The sequence below is a fragment of the Haliotis asinina genome, chromosome 8, assembly GCF_037392515.1.
Source record: "Haliotis asinina isolate JCU_RB_2024 chromosome 8, JCU_Hal_asi_v2, whole genome shotgun sequence".
Taxonomy (NCBI): domain Eukaryota; kingdom Metazoa; phylum Mollusca; class Gastropoda; order Lepetellida; family Haliotidae; genus Haliotis; species Haliotis asinina.
Genome location: NC_090287.1, coordinates 62,682,437 through 62,706,553, shown reverse-complemented (window position 1 = coordinate 62,706,553; position 24,117 = coordinate 62,682,437). Strand labels below are relative to the sequence as shown.

Here is a 24,117-nt window from a genome sequence, read left to right as displayed (position 1 = left end):
ATGCTGACTTCCTTATTACAGTACGTCCATGAAATTTATTAAGAATACTTTTATGAAAGCGATAACATTTGTCTCTTTTCAAGTTTACTTCAAGGCTCCATTTCTTACAACAGAACTGGAGAACATCTAACTGATTCTGGAGGCCACTATCTGAACAAAGCAACATCAATATCATCTACAAATAGTAATAACATTATATCAATAAACGAAACGAAACCTCTATGAGCACATCCATGATACAATTCAGTTACATGTTCATTTATAAACAAAAATAAAACGGACAGGACTGGGCACGCAGGCATGTTTTGAAACATTCAAACACGATTACCGACTTGATCACTACGCTCTAATTAGATATTAAATCCGTGATTTGATGCAGAAGAAGTGTGACACCCAAGTAGGTATGAATAAATTACATGAAATAAAACCGTATATTGGTTATCCCTACCTGGGCCATCACTCCTGATTTGAAGAGGTCATTATATGACGATGTCGCATTGACCATGCAAGATACACTCATGAATACCTAGCAGTATAGAGCGTACCTAAAGTTGGATAACCTGTGCCCAGCCCATTTCATTTTCGAATAAAATATGTTTAAAACATACCTAAAATCTAAAAGGTGAAAATCCGTTGTACATCCCTTGTGATGAAATTACGGTCCTGCTTGTCCGTCTTGTTTTTCCATCACAAGGCATAAATATTTAATCTCAAAACATTGAAGGTTTTTTGTGTAAATTATCTGTTCGATTAGAAATAGCCGTTAGATAAATGCTATTTAAGGATGTATAATTAATAATAGGTTTTATGATTAGGAATCTGAATTAACAACTGTTGCATTCTCTCTGTTAAGGTTTTGTAATATTATTGACCCCCCCCCCCCCCCCCTCCTTTTGATTTGAGACTAGACACGTCTAGAATCGCTGATAACTGATGAGATGGTGAAAATCCAACTAGAGTGCAGGTAGCAAAGGATCCCATGGTCCCTAGTGTGGGGATCTACCTTCAAGCATTGGCGATCTATAGTCCGTTTCATATATTGTGTTGCCCTCTGTAATCAATATGTTTAAATTCTACATACTAGTTTTATAGTCGTATCTGTGATACTTTAGTATTTTTCCTGTCCATAGTCGACCGGTTTAAGTCGGTGGGGTAGTCTAGTGATTAAAGAATTCACACTGAACACCCGGATTCGATTCCCCACGTGTGCACAGTGTGCGAAGCCCAGTTCTGGTGTCCGCGGCAGTGATATTGCTGGAATATTGCTGGAATATTGCTAAAGGTGGTGTACAACTAAACCCATTTCAAAATGTTTTCATTTCATCTTTATTGTACAAATTGTTTCATGAATCAGCTGAGATATTGACGATGCGGCGTTAAATATTGACTCACTCACTCACTCCTGCCTTGATCGAATAACTTCTGAGTACGAATTGAGGGGCTTTCTTTGAAATTGCTCATGTTATTACACCGCGTGGTGTCGATGAATGTGTAAGCTTCAACGTGTTGATTTGTCTGTGTGATCTTCCCTCGATACGAGTTTACATGATACAATGTTCACTTCCACGGTATGCTAGAGTACACACAGAATCACCCAACAAGCTTTAACGTCAGCTTGCATATTGACTTAGTAACCTTTCTAAGTGTAAGATAACCGGTGATAGTTCTTTAAACTATGTAGTACGCTTACAGAAGCTGCACATCAATTTCCATGAAAACCATTGTCAATAGTTGTGTGTTTGAGGCCACCAAATACGATAAGGTATAGGCCGAACTGACATGACCTCTAAGTGTTTATCTGAATAGATATTTACTGACAGGCGTTATTATCGGCTTTGACATTCCTACATAGGATCAATGATAGCATCAGAGGCAACAGCAACTTGAGGTGGTCAGAAGTTTAATATTGATTACATCAGTCAATGATGTTAATTTAGGTGCACCAAATTATATGCTGCAGCCAACACCAGGTTTCCTCCAGGTACAGCCTAACCACAGACGAATGATGCCTGGAACTTGCACCTTTCATATGGTCATGTTTATGGTTTACTCATCCTCCTGTCTTTGGACACTGCCTCTAGGTGAGTTCATCGTGCGACTATATTGAAAAATCACATTTATTCACATATACAAATGAAAAAGTATTCCCTTGTACCTTCTCAGGCTTTAAATCACAAAGCTTGTGAAGAAACCTGGAAAAAACACAAAGGAACACTACTCCTTTCATGTGATCCTTTATTCTTTGCCTCAGTACACACTGCTTGCTGGTAGTTGTTCAATTGATCAAATCCGTTTATAAATGCCACAATGTTACTTAATGACATAACATTCTAAAATACCTTCGCCCATACTCACAATTAGGAACGTACTGTTCGATCAGTTTTTATTGTGAGTACCAATGTACGTAGTATAATGAAAATAGTACGAATGTAGTTTGCAATAACATTAAAGCAACACGTGTTGCTCCCGTCCTTTCGTATTCCTTTCATGTTCTAGACTGGACACAGCAGAAATGTCATCTTACTGTCATTCTTACATGGCATGGTGATCTACTTTCAGCTGTTGACGATCTATAGCCTGTTTATATAGTCTTGTCACATATGTTTAAACTGTTTTAAATTTTATTACTAGTTTTACAATACATATCTGTGATACTCTAGTTGTTTAACTGTCCTTCGTCGACAGGTTTTATACTTTACCTATAATCATTATTATTTTTTGGAACTTGATATAGTCACAATACGGGTGAAATACCTTATCCCAAGTGCATCCCAAACTACTCTGTTGGACTAAGGTCAGGGGACCTCGATGGCCAGTCCATGACGTTGATTCCAGCGTTTTGGGGGAAATTTCGTGTCAACATCGCGGTATGCGGCCGAGCATTATCATGCTGGAACCGTAGACCTGGGCATTGAGCTGCAATGAAAGGAACGAGTTCATGGTCGCGGTAAGCAACAGCTGTGAGGTTTCCCCAGATGACCAGAAGTCGGGAACGGTTGTTCCTACAGAAAGCACCCCACACTATGCAACTTCCGCCCCCGAATCTGTCGACGTCCTGTACTCAACATTGGGCATACCGTTCACGACGTCGTCTCCAAACTCTATGCCTGCCATCCGCTAATCTGAGGGTAAACCTGGATTCATCGCTAAAGACGACTCGATTCCTTTCTCTCTGGGTCCATCGGAGGTGACGTTGGGCAGACGTTGACGTTGATGAAACGGCGTCTGTATTGGACGAATGGAGACTGGCAGCCCGCAACCGATTTCTGTGAGGACAGTCGACCTCTATACATCTCAGCCCTGTTTCGTGTAGCCGGCAGAAATCTGTCACGTAGGTGACGTAGGACGATTTAACGGTCTTCTGCTCGTGACGTCACACGTGGACGACCCAACCTTGGGCGATCAGAAATGATGTCAGTTTGTTGAAGACGGCCTCGCTTGTCATTCTTAATACGACGGCTGCATCCCATTGCTCAATAACTGATCTTCCCGCTTGCAACATGCCAACGGCACGTTCACGTTCACAATTGACAATCGTGGCGTTTAATGTACCGTTAGAAATGTAGTTTAAATGTGTATTTTGTTTCAATTCAAAACATGTGCAAATGAAGAAAACTTCGATGCGAAGATCACGTGATCGACTACACGTTCAAAACCTGATTTGGCACTAACGTCATTTGCACGACGAATGCATGGGTTTGATGGGTTTTGGTACCGTTTTGCAAGAGTCGAAAGATAGGGATCCCGTTTCGGAATACAGAGATGTGTAAGTTGAGAAACAATATTCATTATTTTTAAAAAATACATTTTTTGGCTCAGTATAGTTATAGAAGAAAGTTATACAAGTCATGAACGATGGCTGCATCGAATTAATCTGCAAGATACCGAGAATAGTAACACTGTGGAGCCTTTCCAATGGTGAAAGTCCTGCAAAGAGAAAGAAAAGTTTCTTCTCAGTGTTGCCAAGGTTCACTTACTTACTAATCAAAAAGAATATGTGCAAGGGGATATAATTATCGCCATGAATTTATTTAGAAATTATATTAAACACTAGAAGGTAACATCAGTGATTTTGTTTCTAGTCAATGGGCCAGAAACTACTTACATCACTTTATTCAGTGTTCTCGTAGCTGATCCTAAGCACGAGTACCCATATGCTTGCAGAAAATTGAGCCATGCAGTGTTATCAAGTTTTCCACTGGGTTGCAGTGCCCGATAGAATCAAGAGGAGATGAATTTTTTCTGTGGTGTGGATAGCCCATCTTATGATACTGATGTGAGATGGAAAATGCAAGGATGTGGACTCGATTTTGACGATACCAGTGAGGTCATTGACGAGGCGGAGTGTTGGTTTTCCATAAAATTCGGCGGTATATTTTACCAGTCTGCACAAGGTCGAGAAATGTTGGGAGAATTGTGTCACTCTGGATGGTGAGAAGTCTTAAGGACAAGAAATAAAAATAAGGTTCCCACCCTGAAAACATCTTGGTGATAATTAGAACTGTTTGACAACCCCTCGCAATATATGCATAAATGAAATGTAAAATGTAATGACACTTCCCAGTACCTTGTCCAACCAAATTGTTATTAGCAAACGAGGTTCGATTGCTTTTCAAGAAACCTCTCTTTACTTGTCGTTCTGACACTTCTGAAATTTGCATTCACCAGGAAATCAGGGAAGGGCCTGATAATCTGGTGAATGCAAATTTTAAAAGTGTTCGGGGTTCTTCACATTCTTTGAAACGTCTCTCTCTGATGGTTTCGACTAGGCACACCAATGTGGGCTGCGTGGGACCAAGGGCCCTGAGATGTTCCTGTCTGACTGTGCCAGGATGTTCACAATCCTCCTTGCTGCACCCAGTGCAATATGCCATGCACAACATGCTTCAGTTGATCATGAATATAATGTTATTTATTATTTTACATTGTTGTCAAATATGAAGAAGGCATGGCAGGTATACCGTTATGGAAAATAGAAAACAAATTTAACGATGAGTGACTTCCGGTTTCAATGCTTCTCTTACTAGATATCATGCTGAACATCAAGGCATGCCCACATCCTGTTGTGTGCCATAGAAATGACTCGGTCACTAATAAGGCATTGCTGACCATTTGGATGATCTCTGCTGAAGAGCAATTTGCTGCATGGAGAACAGGTAATTTATCAATATTTAGATTCTGACACATTCAGCAAATGGGCTCTCATTTCACTGAGATAACGGGTTTGCAGACCGTGCTGATGCGTGTCGTCAGGCAAAAAAACATTTCATTTTCCTCTTGTAGAATGGGTGTCGGGTTTACAATTTGATCAATATATTTTAAGGGTACATCACTGAGACCCCTGTTGACGTTTTTAGGGTTTGGTAGATAGAGTTCTAAAGTACACAAAAATTAACATTTTCACATAAAAAATCTACGGAAGACCTCATCACGACTGCAAAAACCTGTTAAAAAGAATGAACCAATCGTTGTACCAATATCTTAGGAATCTTGGATATTTTGTGTCATATGTTGCGTGTGTGATTGTTTTACATCGTATCATTTTCATCCTTGAAATTCGCGCAAACTGAACATGAGGTGTTGTCACAAAATAATGGTCACACAGACAGTTTCCTTCCACTTACCTCCCTACAAGAGAGCAATGAAACTGGCTCATCTGTAGCCTATTTTGAAATGTGTACATATTTAACATGTAGATGAAATATCCACTCAGTGGTGGTTACAATAATGTACGAATCAAGAAAGTTTAGACGTTAATGCTTCTAAAAATTATTTCAACATTCAGTGAGATCGGTACACGGGGACATGGTGGTCCTGGCATCGCTTTCTTCCTGTCAGCGTCAGTTCAGTCCCTTTTCCAACAGGGATGACTTCAACGTCAGCCTCTGTTCTGTGGTCTGCTCCAGGTTCCTCTCAAACCATGAAATATACATGAAGTCAGTGTTCAGCGCCACAAGAACGAAACAGACCGTCTTCGATGCACTCATCAGACCTGATTCCATGGAAGACGTCTTGAGAGGCATTTCTGCAGTACTCTGTCATGTGAATTGGAAGACGCTCGTTGTTATAACCTCATCTTATCGAGGTAGGCCCGCGATAACACGCAAATCTTTGAAAGCACGGATAAGTTAAAAACGTCTTCACTGATTAGTTGTAAATATGCATTCACACGACAAGAACACTACAACAAATAGAGATGAAATTACTTAAAGTAAGACCGTATTGTATGTAATATGGCGGTACATTACAGATTTAGTATTTCGATACGGTGGTCAATAATGAAGCTGTGTACAATTTCGTACACAATGAAGAGCAATGGATGAAGTCAGTGAAGTTCATATATCACAATTTAGAGACCTGAAAGGCCAGGGCGACAGTAATTCCATGATGGATGCTGATTTGTGACATTTTCTATCACAGTAGGTGTTCAGTTGCAATAGCTATCCCGTGTGAGTAAGGCATGTTTGATAAGTGTAATAGTTCACTAACAACACTCTTCTTTTTTCAACAAGTGTTTCCAAAAGTTCTACATGTACCATTTTAAAATGAAAACATCAAAATCTAAATGCTTAGAAATATATTGACCAAAATTATATAGTAAACATTCCTATCTGAAAAGTATTGAGATACTACAGTATAAAGTTAAACCACAGTGTAAAGTTTTATGTGTGCCAACTATCTGAAGTTGAACAATAACTAAACAGAACTTTTGATCCTGAGGCCAAGGTCTCTCATGTAAATTGAAGCTATCAACCTTAAAGAGCGGCAACAGCACAATATTACCTACTCACCAAGCTAGATACCCTTGCGTTATCTTTGACACTGCAGACACTGTAAATAGGCTTTTTGCCATCTGAGAAATATCAGCCAAATCAAACACTTCACTGAAACATCAGCTATGCAGACTCAAGTCCAAGCACTGGTTATCCCACGATTGGACTATTGCAACCATCCGATGCTTAGCATATCCCTGTGATGGAAAAATGTATGACAATTGTTGAGGTAGTTCTTCACCAGAGTACAAAATTCAGCAGCAAGACTCATCGCTGATGCAAATTCGAACACATCACGCCAACATTACGTACTCTGCATTGGCTGTCAGTCAGACAAAGAGTTGTCTTCACTGTGTTGGTGTTTATGCACAAGGCCCTTCATAACCAAGCTCCAGAATACTTGACTGAACTAGTGTCATGGTATCAGTCGTCACGAACTCTGCGATCAGCCTCTGCAAAACAAGCAGTGGTTCTCTCTACCCTCAGAACGACGTGTGGCGATAGAACGTTCTCCAATGCAGGTCCACTGTTATGGAACCAACTGTTAGACATTATTTTTTCATTCACAAAAAGAACTAGACACTTCTTTTGAACAGAGCGCCTTGAGCAAACCTTGGATTCAGGCGTTACATTAATTTTAACATTTAACATTTTATCCTGTAAACCACTTTTGAAATTATATTTACAGTTTTAACTGCATTATCTGGAGGTAGACTGGCTTCGATCAAGCTACTGATGTATATGATAGATGATCCCAGCAATCCACTTGAAAGCATTGACCTTGCCAGTATCTACCAGCTGCTTCAGGGGGAGGACCTCAACTTTCTTGTGGTGTGTCCTTCCAACTGTATAAACATACACCTCAATCAGGTAGTACTGAAATAGGAACAGTTGCTTTCTGTAACATATGTTAAATTTATTATTACACTTTCTTAGATATAGAGCAAACTCTAGTACTTTCGAAGATTGCTACCCATCTGGGATTCGATCATACGTCAATGTCAGGCACCTAATAACCAGCACTCAAAATCTAACCCGCTCAGCCACAGTGACTTCTCTGAGGATGGGACTCACCTCCCTCACATATGTATTTAAAAATACATAGCATAATATTACACGAAATCTGTCAGTCTCAAAAAAAGACTGTCTATAATGCCAGTGTTTGAAGATAAGCACCTGGTGTGTCGAAATTGAATGAATATATGTATTGGCTGGATATAATGTTAAAATGCTGAAACACGATGAAATGTAATGTATGAATGAGTATTGAATTGTCTGACGACGGGAAAAATATTATATTTTCAGGCTCGCTGGCTGGAATCAAACATGTCCGTGACGAAGCCAGTAGGGACTTCTCAATGGCTGATGGTTCCTTCCACAGGAAATGTCATGGACATTGCTCGTGAATCAGTCAACACTGATGGTGTTGTGTTTCTGGAGTTCATGTCGTGTTCGGGGTATTTTTCACCTCTGGTAAGTACATATTGCTCTTGCCTTAATCATGTAAAAGTGAGTGAGTGGGTTAAGTCTTACGCCACATTCAGCAATATTGGGGCTATGCAGGAGTCAAGGAGTTTGGACCCGACAGTCCTGTGATCAAGTGCATAAGCATCGGTCTGCTCAACTAGGTTACGATAATATGTGCGCGTGTCAATCAAGTCCGCGACCCTGACCACCTGATCTCGGTAGTCGCCTCTTACGACAGACATGGGTAACGGAAGATCAATTGTAAGACGGATCCTCACAGCTATAATCTTAAACAGGAAAAGACTAACCATTAGGACGGGAAGCCTCTACAATATTACAGAGAAATGGTGTTGCTTGATTCTTACCTTTAGGCACAATTGCCCTCTTTTCTGAAGAATAATGTGTCCGAGGATCATTACATTATCTACCGTTACACTGATAATGCATTTGACATTGTGTCATGTTTACAGAACCTAGACAAGACGCTATCAGACTCGTCAAAGAAAACTACGACAAAGCAGGCGGCTGACAGTCCTGAATTAATACAGAAGGTATCTGTTTTGAATATCTAGAGTAAAAGCATATCTGATAATGGGGTTCAAGTGATTTTGTTGCGTCACGCTGATTAGTATGATTAAATCCCAATGATAAAATAAAATGCCCCAAATATGTGGCTAGTCAGTAAGCTAATACCGCTGTCTTGCTTGACATAGGTATAGTAAGACCGTATTTGGTCAGTATATGCTACAAGTCCATTCATTAAGAGGAGCACAGGAAACCATGTTTCTCGGATGATTTAATCGTAACTTCTGTGAGAGCAGTTCTGTTATTATCGTGTTTGATTTCAAATGAAAGTATGTTAGTTCTGGTATTTGATGAACCGTAATGAAACGTAGCAAACAAAAATGGGCTGCGTCCGTGCGTACGTTCCTGCCTATTCATCTTTTCCGGGGCAACACTTCAAAACCATTCACAATAGTTTTGGCAGACAGATCTTGTGGTGTACTGGAGCTGGTTTTGAATATCTTATTAAAATAAGTTTTGCGTTTCCATGGCAACAAGTTAACTCCGACTGAATGTGATGACAATGCTCCTTTGTGCAGCAGAACTTAAAAACTTCAAGTATTCCTTTCACTTTGCTGAATACACGCCCAAACATCTGACATGATCATAACTAGTAGACAATCGGCTGGTTTTATCAATCGACTGGTCACGCCACGTCCTGTGTATGGACTTGTATGTCATTACACAAACTTAATTTGAAAATGTCTTACTTTTGGGGCACCCATGAAGAGCCACCTCCTCGTGGTGGATGCTGGGTAACGGTAAGTGCTCTTCTCCCGTGTGGACCCGGGACAGAATGTGTCCCAAGCACCCCATTGCTTGTCGTAAGAGGCGAGTAAATTGGGCAACCTGTTTGCCGTGGGTTGCGTCCCGTGTCGGTGGAGGACGGGATCCTGGTGGTTGAGGGCAACTGGGCCTTTAACCATGTTCTGTTTGCCTAACACACCACTTCGGCCCTTACTTTACCTAGACGGGTGGTTGAATGGGCCCTACTCAACCAATCGGCAGGTCATGACAAGCCCTGTGCATGGATTATATATGTATGTCTTTGCACAAATTTTATTTGAACTTTTAATTTCGGTCTTGGCTAAATTATTCAGCGACCAAGTGTATCCCTAAATCGTCTGCAATTCCACTCATACGACAACCATGGTTTACCCTATTTAGCATCAAGATTAACAGTTTATCAAAGGTTGTAACCGATTCAGTCCATAGATCATTATTTGTGGATGATTTTGATATTGAACGGCAACTGCAGTTACGTTTAAACAAAATAGGTAAACGGCTTAAAATTTTCTAAGTGAAAAACTAATTGCATACATTTTTACCGTAAATATAAACCACATAAGGACCAAGAACTGTTTTTAAATGACACGCCTATCAAAGCTGTCAAGGAGGCCAAGGCCTTAGGTCTGATTTTCGACTCCCATTTAACTTTTCTTCCACATACCAAATGCCTAAAAACTATTATTATTGAAAGTCGTGTCTAATTCAAAGTGGGGAGGTGATCAATCGACCCTTCTACACCTTTATAGATGACTTGCCCGTTCGAGGCTTGACTATGGCTCCGTCGTATATGGTGGAGCCTGCAAAAGCAACTTAAAACTATCAGATTCTGTCCATCATCAAGGTTTAAGACGTGGTCTTGGCTCCTTTCGAACTTCATCCGTTGACAGCCTGTATATCGAGGCTGATGAACCATTTCTTGAGCAGCGACGCATAAAATTAGCTTTACAGTATGTAACAAAACTGTATTCCAATCAGTCAAATCCTGCATATAACTGTGTTTTCAATCCTCTCTATGAGGATTTATACAATACGAATTCATCTCTTGTTCCGCCTCTTGGTTTAAGAATAAAACCACTTATTTCTGCTGCCAGCATTGAGTTGGATAATATAGCCCCTTCCCATCTTCTTTCTTCTCCTCCTTGGCAGTTGGTTAGGCCCCACTTGGAGTTGTCTAGTTGCCAAGAAGGCTAAGTTCTTGGGATTAATTTTCGGCTCCCAACTAACTTTTCTGTAAGCTTTAATGCAGGATATCTAGAATATACTGATAAATTTAATCTGAAACACTATACTGATTATCACAGAGACAAAGCAACTGGGAACGCTGCCGTTTTGCTGCGCCAGGGTATTATTCATAGGCCTATATCCCTCAATACCAGTCTTCAGACTGCAGTAGTTCGATTGACCCAGCACACTGCAGCTTGTGAAGTCGTATCTTCAATTACTTCCGAAGCAATGTCTTAACATGGGCATTCTTAAGGGACACAACCCGCTTTGGGGAAGTGCCCACACCAATACGAAATGTAAAGTCTTTAAGGAATTCATGTCCGATAACAAGTCTTGACTTTTTATGACGACTCAGTCACTTTTCTACATTCACCTACGGGAAGTTTTGATTCTCTGGATTTATCACTCATCGGTTCAACATTATGTAATGAATTTGAATGGATGGTCCGTGTGCATTCTCCAAACAATCAACCTTGATAAAAAAGGACCTTCGTCGGGACTGACTGGTCATTGTATGAGACTATGTGTTGAACGCTTAAAGCATGACCTTCTAAGGAACACAGAAGACCATATTTTAAATGACATTGGTGACAGAACAATTCCACAGTCCTCTGCAACTCCACACATTCGTAAACCATGGTTTAACTGCGAATGTGGTCAGGCCAGAAAGTGTAGGAAGAAAGTGGAAAAATATTTTCGCATAATTTACACAAAGTTAAACTTCAGATGCCAAGGCTCGCCTAGCATTGTAACAAAGTACGCGTCAGTCTTGGAGGATTTATGTTTGCAAAATATGATGACTGCTGTCAGAATAACTTCTGAAAACGCTATGCGTTTGTTCTTAAAGAGTACATATCTGTCTTCATATGCTTGTCTACGCGTGAAGGTCCGGGTTAGAATATGGACCTTCAGTAAACCACCCTTATCGTAAGAGGCGACTAACGAAATCTGGTGGTGAGACTCGCTGACATGTCATCGGTCCCAAATTGCTCATGCTGTTGATCACTGTATTGTCTGGTCTAGATTACATAAAAACTGCCGCCATAGGGTGGAATATGGCTGAGTGAGGCGTAAAATTAAACTCACTCACTCATACATGTGTGATATCTGATAAAGGTGTATAGATCCCACTCTTCAACACAATTAAATACTACCTAATATTGCAGACAGAAGCCAAAAACGAATTCTCCATTCTGGCCAAACTTCAAGTTGTCAGACCAAACCATACAGGAAAAGATGTTGAAACCGTTGGCAATGTTTGGAGAGATCACTCTTTGGAAATCAAGCATCAACTCTACCACGGCAGCGAATATGGATTTCGGAACCGAACGTTAATTGTCGGGACACTAGAGGTGTTTGTATTGCACTTGATCCTTTTTTTAAACTTGCTCCTACTTATTATGAGGACTATGAGAAGATCATTAATTTTATTCCGTTTGCCTAACATCATTTACATTCTGTTTGACAGTATTTATTACATTGATTTATGTATGCCTCGGGACCGGATGTAATGAATCTATAACTCTTTTACACGTGCCAGAAATATATTGTCTGAGAGCTTTTGAAGTAGATCTTAAACCTGGCATTGTGAAAGAATATAACTGATTATTGATGAGTAAGGCGTATATGAAACAATGCTTTATCAAAATAATTGGTCGGCTGCAAAGGTAATCTGTGGCGTGCAGCGTTCTATATATTTAGACACTTTTAAATTTGGTTGTAATCTGAATCTTCTGAACAAAATACATAAAATCAGCATGGTCTGGAAATTTCTGGAAGTATGTTTAAGACTGTGCGTTTCTGATTCTTTCATCGCCTATACATGAAGACCAGAGGATGTTCAAAGATTATCCTGGGGTATTTTGACTATAAAAACTATTACGATAAAAAAACAACAACTTTTGTTAGGTAACCACCCCACATGCACATGTCATTCATCACCAAGGATAACTATTTTAAATCAGGAACTATGAATGATCTTCTCAATAATATAAGTTATCATTTAGTTATTGCATTTGTAAAAGAATGAAATTTATTACATGGTTTGTAAATAGATCATTATTTTATAATTGGTAGTTTAAAATAAGTAGCTCAAATGAATAATGTCTGTGCCCTCAAAGGGGGTAGAAGTATTGTAGACTTATTGTCCTCCTGAGAGGGTACTCAAGTCCCGAAATATTCAAAGGAAACGTAAATTTACCATCTGTCCTGAATGCAGTATTTTGTCATCTTAATTTGGGCTAAATTTGACATTGATCTAGCTATGCATGTGGCAAATGTCCCCATGGTCCCTAGCTATAGTATGCTGATTTGCCTTCAGTTGTAGGCGATCTGTACCCAGTTTGTAGATTGTACTGTCGAAACGTTGCTATTAATTTAAACATTCCATACTAATTTTAGTTGTAATTATGATATCCTAATTGTTTCGCTGTCCTTTGACGACATGTTTTTATACTGTACACATATTTCATGTCAAATATGTTATCGTCACAATTTGACTTAAATCTTGCTTATGTGACGTTAAACCTTAACTCACTAACTCTGTCTGTAAAGAGCCTCGGGGTTTCCGCGTCAAACGTAAGGATGATTGTTACTTTCGTACAGTGTCAGAGAGTGGCTGAGGCGATCGTATAATGTAAACGACAATCTGAAACTATGACCAGACATTTCAAGTATATGGGTCTTAATTCTCAAATTTTATGATTTTTTGTAACGACATACTGTACGCACGAGTGTCATTGACATCAGATTGTTGTTTTTGCATAGTGACAAAATATTTTCATTTTGTTCGTTGAAAGTATGGTCGGCAGCATGTGTAGATAAGAGGAACATGATACAACCGAAGCAATGTATTTCAAAAGAGCTTTCTTGTCCTGTCACAGTGGACGGCATTTGTGATCAAGAGGGTGGAGAACGGTTCTGTCAGGTTCGACGGTCTTTGCATCCAGCTGTTGCAGGAACTGGCGAAACAACTCAATTTCAGGTTTCAATGTATTTGTGTGCACATTTATGTTTTTATTTGTGCGTGTTTTGTTTGTGCTGCAGTGAAGTGTGGTATATTGCCTCATAAGACACATTATTAATACCAATAAATTAAATTTACCGCGACAGAAAAACCCAAATGTTCATCACGTTTGGAACATGATGCTACCAACGAAAGCATTTTTATCCCGCCGGCATGTAATGAGGGGGGAATACAGTTGACGTCTCGTCTGTCCGTCCGTCCCTCAGTCTGTATGTAATCATTTTGTTTCCGGAGCGTAACTCAGAAACCGTTCAGTATTTTTAGACCAAACTTGATAGATATAGTAATCTCAGTCTATGGTTGTGCCTTTTGCTATTTACAGATTTTTGACATATATATTTTTTTGTTTTGTTTTTTCCATGGAACATTAGGTGTTAGTCTAATGATGGGCTTCGTGTCCGGAGCAGAACTAGAAAAAAACGTTCAATGTTTTTCTGCAAAACTTGGTAGATATATCTACATATTGCTATGTACAGGTTTTTGTGATTTATTATTTTCTTGGTTTCCACGTAAATGTTTTTGACTTACTCTCAAAAGTGACAGGTGTGTTTCGTTTCCGGAGCAGAACTCAAAAACCTAGTATTATCTGTCAGTAAAACTTGGCAGATATGTATTGCTGACCCCAAAGTGGTCCCTTTTGTTATTTACAAGTTTTTGTGATTTATTATTTTCTCGGTTTCCATGGAAACGTTTCAGACTTAGTCTCAAAATGGAGGAATGGACTTCGCTTCCGGAGCAGAACTCAAAAACCACTCAATATTTTCCTGCAAAATTTTGTAGATATATCAATCTGAACCTATAGTGGTGCCTTTTGGCAGATATGCGTGGCAGACCAAAAAGTAGTGCCTTTTGGTTTTTAAAATTTTTGGTGATGTATTATTTTCTTGTTTTCCAAAATGTAGGGATGGGCCTCGTTCCCACATTTCGAAAACCATTTCATATCTTTCAACAGACCCTGGCAGATATATGAGACAGATCTTGAAATTGTGATTTTGCTGATTACAGATATATGGCATTTATAATTGTCATGAATTCCATGGAGACAATTCAAACATAGTCTAAAAACACAATGAGTAACTGTCAGATGATTTGTCCTTTCAAACATGTGGGGGCCGGGAGGATATGTCATCTTTTGATGACTCTTGTTTAAAAATGCAGAAGCCTGGTCTCGGTTCTTGGTGGTTGAGGCTTCTGATCATGAATCTGTCAAATTAACTCCTTTTGCTGTGTCAAACGCTGTTTCTGGAATCTGCGGAGATGGGAAAATACCTTCGAAGTGGCCCACTTTTTGTTGAATGTGAGAGAAACCAACGATCCCTTAACCTTCTATCGGTCACTCAGTTTGCCAATATTGGGGTGGTAGTATCCCCTCATAGAACGCTTTACGCATGTCGAGGCATTGTTCGTCACAGCGATCGATCCTGTCTGATATGAACAAGAACTTCAATCTGAATTAGAAGATCAAGGTGTAACATGCATTAAACGTTTCACTAACATGATGGCACTGTTAAAAAAACACAAACACATTATTGATACCTCGTGACTTTTGCCTGTGCATCAGTTCCACGATCCATTAGTGCTGTTTATTTTAAATATCGGAGTGGAGGTGTATATCCGACCTCCACTCCAATATTATCACTGTCAGAATTTAGGCCCTCGCTCTAAGTCTTGTCTCAGTCTTGTTGTGTCATCAGAGTGATGAACACCATCATGTTTCAGATTGTCTCAAAGACATTACATGCGCAACCTGCGGAGGAAGTCATGTTGCCTTTTCAAAGTCATATCCTGAGTGGCAGGAACAGTCTGAAATAGTCAAAATCAAATACAAAAATAATATTTCTTTACCTGAAGCTAACTAACTGTACTCAGGACAGGCGCACAATCCTACCACTTTGTCTTACGTTGTTGTAATTTACCGGTCTGTGCCGACCTCATCTGTCGTACGCCAGACTAGGTGAACTTGAGTAATTTCAGATCAGTCCCTCAGCCTTAGTACAAACATTCAACCAAAACCTGTATCTTCAGAAGCAAAAACTAACCAAAATGTGGTTCAAACTGAGCAAAGTGTTGACAAATCATATATCCAAAAAGCAGAGAAAGAAAATAAAAAAACCCGAAGTGTTGAAAGTTGGGAATCTTCCTTCTACGGAGACCCATATGCTCCTTTGGATATGGAGGTAATCTGAGAGAGAAAGAAACAAAATTTCTGCCTCAGTCTGTAAATCTGATCCAGTGGACTTGCAGAGGACTTAGAAATGATTTGAAAGAAATACACATTAATTCAAGATTAAAAACTGTCAGCACTGTGTTTCCAAGAGACGTACCTCAAACCTACATATTTGACTTAAGACAATGCAGTTGTCATCATTTCTTTTCTTCAGCGGGAGATAGGGTTTCTAGGGCAGCTTATATTTGTATACGACAGGGAGTCATTAACAGCCCTGTCCCCCTTAATACAAAACTTGAAGTTGTTGTAAATCCAGTTAGGGTCCATGCAAGAAGCAAATGTACTTAAGTCCCCGTGGTCCCCATTATGGTAATCTACCTTCGGTTTTGGCGAGCTATATATTGTATCGCCATGTATAGTTAAATTATTTTAAATACAATTACTAGTTTTATATTAATATACGTGAATATCTAGTTGTGTTATTGTCTTTCGTTGACAGATATTTCTCATTTACTTTTCACTGCTGTCCACCTATAATTTGATTTAGCCACGATTGGGCTGAAATGTCGCCGATGTGACTATAAATTTTAACTCAATCACCCTGTGTTCGTTAGCTACATACTGGTGGAGCCCGACGAGAGAGAGTGGGGACGGATACGGAACGGCAGTTGGACGGGGCTGGCGAAGTTACTTGTCAATGGGGTAAGTTACAGTCTGATATACAGTGCTCTAAAGAGTCTCTTCAGTGTGCTGGCATTATTTGTTTAGTCATAATTCGTCTATTGTGATGGAGAACAAGGGATCTGGTTGGTAAGTTTTGCTACGTCCAACAGTATCAACCTCTTTCTTTGTTGTTATCAGCTACAAGCAGGAGCATCTCTACCCCTGAAATCAGCAGTCGTAATTCATAATGCATATATCGTATTTAGTGGTTCATATATATAGTTCAAACAACTTCATAAAGGCAGTGAATAATGATGTCAGGCTGGTTTGATTTTTAGTGATCACTTCAGATGGTTTACAGTTATTGCACCCTTTATACAAAATCGGTTGTTTGGGGTTGATATTTTATAATGGTTATTTTCTTGTATTGTTTAGCACATCATAAAAATTGTCAGTGTACCGAAGGTTCCAGACAAGTGCATCAAGTCACATTCCTCACATAACAAGACATTACACACTTTCATTTGCACGAATATTTAAGGTTTCACTCTTAAAAGAACTTCAAATTATTTAATATAAGGAGTTACAAGTAGCAATAATTTATAAAACTGAACCCGTGGAGGTCCCGGGGTAGAATAGGCCTTCAGCAACCCATGTTTGCCATAAAAGGCGACTATGCTTGTCGTAAGAGGCGACTAACGGGATCGAGTGGTCAGGCTTGCTGACTTGGTTGACACATATCATCGGTTCCCAACTGCACAGATCGATGCTCATGTTGTTAATCACTGGATTGTCTGGTCCAGACTCGATTATTTTACAGACCGCCGCCATATAGCTTGAATATTGCTGAGTGCGACGTAAAACTAACCTCACTCATTCACTCACTTATAAAACTGAAAATTGAACGACTTGTAAAGACTGCTAATGTGACTGAACATTGTCCTTCTCTAACTATATGCGATAACTATATGGCACTGTCCGTACTTCCAGGAAATTGATATGATTGTGGCACCATTGACGATGACACAGGACAGAGCCACAGTCGTCGATTTCACAGTGCCATATTTCTACGACCATTCAGCTCTTATTCTGGGTAAACAAGACCCCAACAGCCATTGCAACCTGACCCTACTATACCTATTCCGCTCTGAGGTTCTCATTTGTATCCTTGTCTCACTCATCTTCTCCACTGTCTTCCTCTTCGCAATAGAAGAAGCACCAGTCAGATCGTGGACGGATCACACACAACCGGATATAATGAGCCGATATGGATGTATATTCTGGTATCATTTTGGAGCTCTTGTGGCAAACGGTAAATAAGCATTGTTGAAAAATGTTGTAAAATGACAAGAAGTGTGCTTTGACTTGATATATTTACTGCGTTGCAATATATTTGCATGTGAGCAGTGACGTTAAGGTTCTAAAAATGTAGCCGTGTAAATTATAGTCATCTTATTTATTTATTCGTTATGTCTTGTTGTGATTGTAAAGTCTTTCCTTTCTGTTGATCCCCCCTAAAACGTTTATTAAATGTCGGTCTCCATCAAGAAGTATCTATGAGATTATGAGATTTGCTGCACCGCATTTTCTTCGTAAGCTGGAAATTAAGAATTCAGTTAAAAGAAAAAACCCAGGAACCAACAAAAACAAACGCAGACAAAAAGACAGAATACCAAAGTAGAGTTTTCGAGTTCAGAGTTTACACGTTTTTAGTTAAGAGGATGCAAATCCTTGTAATACTACCTTCGGCAAGTGTTTAAGTCAGATCTCCATCCATGATACAAAATATAATTGGTAGAGAATGTTATGATAATTACACGATTTGGGGGAACTGGTCTGTATATAGCTTCATAGGACCAACACCAACAATATTGACTGTGTCGTTTTTTGTTAAATCCAAAGCAATCAATGAATTAGTAATGCAGTCAATATGTGAAACACGCACACGAAATGGTGAACTGACATCCCAAGATTCTCGTCTCCGAATGTTGTCCCTGCCAAAGTTCTTTGGACCCATGAAGGTCGGGGGTAGAATAGGTCTTCAGCAGCATATGATTGCCATTAAATACGACTGGGCTTGTCGAAAAAGGCGACTAACGGGATCGAGTGGTCAGACCTCGTTGACTTGGGTGACACATGGTATCGTTCCCATTTGCGCAGATCGATGCTCATGCTGTTGATCGCGTGATTGTCTGGACCAGACTCGACTTTTTGTAGACCACCGCCAGCTGGATATAGCTGGAATATTGTTGAATGTGGCGTAAAATGAAAGTCACTCACGCACTCACTATCAAAGTTCTTTGGTACATCACAGTCTGGTGACTGATATTTGGAGAGTTTGGACACTTATGATTGCAGTAGTGGGGTTGACCAAAGTATCCAATGCGCTCTTTAGTCTTCGGCGCCGTGTCCCATTCACTTTCTGGTCTGCGTGTAGTGTTGGCACAGGTCCTGACGTTGTGATGAGCCTTAACGGGATCATCAGAACCCTCTTTTCATATATTTCTCTTGTATTTACACAACAGTGTGCAATGATTGCTTACTAGTAAATCTTCCACAATTATCCAGGAGGAGTATATAGTCCCAGCACTGTATCCGGACGTACAGTGCTCGCCTGCTGGTGGCTTTTCGCAGTGATACTGGCCTCCACATACAGAGGAAATGTTATTGCGTTCCTTGCCGACATGCGAGAGATACCACCCTTCTCCAGCCTGGATGAGATGGTGCAACAGGACACGTACAAGTGGGGGTTTGTCGGGGGGACGTTACTGGTCCCTCTTTTCCAGGTCAGTATGTCTGAGATATGGGTTGACCGAGTTTATCGCAGATGCTACCATGACTCTTTAATTAAGTGAGCGAATTTATTAATGAAATGGACATTTAGTTGACTCAATCCATTAGAGGGGAGTGATTCATTTTCTTTCTTGCATAAATGATACAAGAATGTTGGAAATGACAGTTTCACCATAATTTTAACTACTTTGGTAATGGCAAATGCACAGTTACACCTATCCACAGTTGTAAACGGTTTCTTCATACTTTCACGGTGAAAGATACCTTTGTGTAAATTGGTTATATGTTCATGGTGAAAATAATGGAAATGAAGAGAGCACACACACACACACACACACACACACACACACACACACACACACACACACTCAGTGGACAGTGTTCTAGGCAGGATAAAACCAAAGAATAATTTCGGTATCCATTGGGATCATTTACTTATGGAAATTAGGGAGGTCATATGCAAATGTTAGAGATTACTTTCACAGTGTAAACAGACATGGCGTCAAGGGTCTGCGGTCGTGTCCGGACTGACGGCCGTGGCTACAGTATTGTCAGTTTTTTTCTCAGACAAGTCATGCCTGATTAGGATAGATGGAGTAGATAACAAAACGAAGACAGAAATTCATAGGCTTGCGATTATATAGTTCATAATATAGATTGAACTTGTCGACCTTAACGACATACCATCTACGAGTTTGTTTTTACATCCATCCAAAGGTCGGGCTTACGGGATTTAACAATGTCGTTAGGGTCAACAAGCTCTTAACAGTGGGCAGTTAATGTTGTTAGAAAGGTATGGTTAATACTGAAATGTTCACCGAAAACTTACTAAACAAGAATCACGCTGTACAATGTCAATTATGTTTGTCCATTCATTCTGACAGTAATTTATACTAGCTACATGATAAATAACACGCATACATAAATCACAATTTATAAAAATAGTTTTTAGATCTAAAATAAGCACGTTTTTATTTAAACATTCTTCATGAACATGCATTGTTAACGTAAAATTGTCATCAGGTAACGTGACATTCAATACACAATCTAACATTATTTGCATAAGATGTTTATAGCACTACAGTGAGTGAGTGAGTTACTATTTAACGTCACATCGGCAATATCTCAGGTATATCGAGACGAAAACACATTACAGTGAGACCCCGGATGTAAGAGTAAAACCTGTCGACAATAAGATACCAGAACATCACAGGTATGAATATAAATCTAAATGTAAAAGAAAGTTTAATTAAAGAAGACAGTACAATACAAAACATGGGCTATAGGTACAGAAGGTAGATCTTCTAGGAACCATGGAGACTTCCTTTACTTTTGTTTCCTGCACGGACACTACGTGGACTATTTTCTTTTGAATATGATTGATCATTTCACTTAAATAGAATAACATAACCATGTCTTTGCAATTTACTTTATTCTACTGAACATGCTTTATATATTGAACATATAAGACAAACTGAATGAATGTTTACACAATAAACTACTCACGAACCTCTGACTGTATGTGTATGTTTGTGCAGGTTTTATGGTGCTAGTTGACGTTCAGTCCACCACAATCTTGGAATGTTTAATTATGGCCTCATTAAATGTCATATAGAGCACAAATGGCGTGTTTTCAGGAATCCAACATCTCAGCCTATCACAAGGTGTGGAACGGGGTGGAGAAGATGATGGCAAACGATCCTGATTGGCTGAGTCTGGATGGAGATGAGCACATGCGCCGAGTTGTCGAGAGCCAATACGTCTACTTGTCAGAGGAATCTACTTTGGAGATGTGGGACGACCCACGGCGGTGTGATTTACAAATGTTTCCTGACAGCTACCATTTTAATAGATATGCTGTTGGGTTTCCCAAACACAGTACATACACACACCTCTTCTCCAACCAGTGAGTGAAGTATTTTCTGATACTTTGTTTAACTAACAAGTTTTTTAAGGTGTGGGTAAATGCTTTGCACTGACCCTCTTACAGGTTCACGATGACTGATAGTGCTGAACCTACCAAACTGTGATAACAATGACAACGTTGATATCAAATTATACCATAGTAAATGTAACGCAAATAAATATTAACATGTATATCATTTTACTGTTTCGAACACAAATTAATCATATCCATAAAACTTGTACCCGAATACTATCAGCGGCATTAGGTTTGGATGGGCATACATTCATTTCAAGAGTGTCTACTATATATGACGACTTACAAACATATGTTAGGGCATTGTAACAGCTGTAACATGATCCTTTTGCATGGATATTATTTTACTGAACCCCAGAAGATGATGCTACATTCGTGTCGATGAGAAGAGTGTACTTTTCTTGTTTATCTCCCTTTTCTCAGAATATTGCGAATCTACGAAAGCGGCCTCCTGGATCGGTGGTGGGAGCGATGGAAACCGACACGCCAGTGTCCACCTCCAAGCAGAAAAGCACAGCGAGTCGACATGTTAACTTTGCAAAGCGCCTTCTATGGCGCAGGGGTGGGTGTGGGCATGGCGCTTTTAGTCCTTGTTTGTGAAATAATTCGTAAACGGATAAGACGTCAGAGAGTGTTGAAGTGTCAATGATGTATGATACAATCTTGATAATATTGATATACATTTTCAATGGTTTATTCCTGCCGGTTGGTTTTGTGTGTATGATGTTTTCAGATAGAAACATTTAGATAGGTTTATTTTGAACAACTCGAGAACGATGGAATTTTATAGTATGTTCCAGTGATTTGACTCTTCATTTAATAAAGCTTCAGCAGTTACAAGTGTCGGTTTGTCTTTGCCCTTTTAGGGAATTATCCGCTAGTTGCTCAAATTTAACAACACTTCAGCAAGCATATTATGGCAGGCGGCACAGAGAATTGTGTAAGTAACTCAGTGGTTAAACGAATGAACGCAATATTCACTTCACCAACCTAGTACCTGACATTCTCTGGAAGAAGCTTTGGTAGTAACACAGTCAAAAACCACGATGTGTTGGCCTGTACTTCATGTTTCCTTCTGTCACAAAGTTTTGTTTTAAGAAAACTTGCGACATCTTTAGCATGTATATGCTGCTATAGTTGTTCTACGGGTGGTTGCTTAAAGGTCATTTACATCAATTTCTTGTAGCACATTCCAGATATTACTATCTAAATCTAGTACATGTCTAAATATAACACATATCGCTGCTCCTCACTTACTCTATAGGTAGAATGTGTAGAAGTTTAAACACTGTTGCTCAAGGTAAAACGTTGCCTCATAATATATTGTCATGTATCTTTAAACGTGTGAGAATGGAAAGCATTACCTCATCGAGTAATTCAACGTCTGATGCAGTCAGTGAGAAGGATGGTCACTGATGTTAATGCCGTTAGCGGTGGTTTTACTAGGAGGATGCTCGTGATACTAGTTGTTTGATTGGCATTCTAGAAGGTGACGAGTAAATATGAAACATACAACTTCATGGATGACAGTTTCTTAATTATTGCATAGAACGACATTTCTATTTAGATTCTTTCAACATTATGAAACTAAAGGTAAATACAACCAAATCATTTGTTGTTCTAAGCCCCCTACTGGCCTCACCAAATTATGTATCATTTGTTATTAAATTATATGTTGTTGAGAGTGTTATTGTTTGTCAAAACCTATATGTACCTCTCATTACTTGGGTTTTTTATCCGATCGGTGAAATATAGCAAAACACATAAAAATATGTTGCACACGTGTAATAAACCATAAAACGAATTTCATTGGTCAGTCATCCCGTCATGACCTTCATGACCCCACTGGAATGTGTAACTACTTTTTTCATTCATACCTTTTTACTGCAACTTTACCACGAATGTTCAGTCTAGTTACTACCGAGAACCAATTAAATGTTGTAAACCACACAACGTTACAAAAGAAGAAATTTTCACACAACATGTTTATTATATATGATTTAGAGAAAATAGAAACTTCATGAGTAAACATTTAGGTAGGTTTTGATCTGGTAACACATTGTCAGACGACAACAAGATGGCTTCTCCCGTCCCAGTGAACAGGCTCGTTCAGATAGATGGGCAGCTAAGGGTCGTGCTATGAGTGTCCCACAACCTCTAAATTCCTTTAACGTGTTCGTTGTGCAAATCGTCAATAGTGTTAAAGAAGTTCCAAAGTACAGAATTAAGAAGTTACCGGAGACTGTAACATCAGCGCATTGTGAAACAAACAGTGATATGCATCTACTCCACGCAAGTACTCAATGATTGCCTTATTGAGAATTTCTTTGATCAGTCTAAAGTCGAAAGATTTCGGGATGTTTCTGACATTGATTTCGAAATACAGGACTTTCTTAAAGAAAACGAAAACACTGCCCAAAAAAGACGACATGTGATATTGCTACCTTGAACTATTCCATGCACAGTGAACACAGACAAATTCATGTAATTCCTGGCACCCGTGAACAGCCACCTCTTCGTGGTGGGTGCTGGGTAACGCCAAGAGCTGTTCAAACCCCCGTGTGGACCCGGGCCAACTAGGTTCATTGCATCCCATTGCTGCTCGCAAGGAGCGACCGAATTGGGCAACCTGTTTGCCTTAGGTTGCGTCCCGTGTCGGTGGAGGACGGTAGTCTAGATCTGGTGGTTGAGGGTAGTAGGAGCCTGAACCGTG

At 39.6% G+C, this 24,117-nt stretch overlaps 2 protein-coding genes across 2 annotated transcripts in view; one reads left to right on the top strand and one right to left on the bottom strand.

Annotated features, from left to right (window-relative positions):
* LOC137294727 (cyclic AMP-dependent transcription factor ATF-3-like) overlaps window positions 1-24,117 on the bottom strand; it is a 270,414-nt gene that overhangs the window by 15,992 nt on the left and 230,305 nt on the right. The gene's annotated exons all lie outside the window — the stretch shown is intronic.
* LOC137295339 (glutamate receptor ionotropic, kainate 1-like) lies at window positions 2,003-22,053 on the top strand. Its single transcript, XM_067826654.1, has 13 exons — window positions 2,003-2,081; window positions 5,028-5,156; window positions 5,786-6,085; window positions 7,462-7,643; window positions 8,079-8,246; window positions 8,711-8,791; window positions 11,984-12,169; window positions 13,700-13,800; window positions 16,624-16,711; window positions 17,663-17,984; window positions 19,241-19,458; window positions 21,103-21,371; window positions 21,828-22,053. The coding sequence occupies exons 1-13, from the start codon at window positions 2,003-2,005 to the stop codon at window positions 22,051-22,053; spliced, it is 2,349 nt and encodes a 782-aa protein (XP_067682755.1).

Excerpts from the sequence above, each read along its gene's own strand:
- LOC137295339 (XM_067826654.1), top strand. The coding sequence starts at position 2,003 with ATGATGCCTGGAACTTGCACCTTTCATATGGTCATGTTTATGGTTTAC. Across the intron at positions 17,985-19,240 it reads TGGAGCTCTTGTGGCAAACG|GAGGAGTATATAGTCCCAGC; the intron begins GTAAATAAGCAT and ends ACAATTATCCAG. Across the intron at positions 21,372-21,827 it reads ACACACCTCTTCTCCAACCA|AATATTGCGAATCTACGAAA; the intron begins GTGAGTGAAGTA and ends CCCTTTTCTCAG.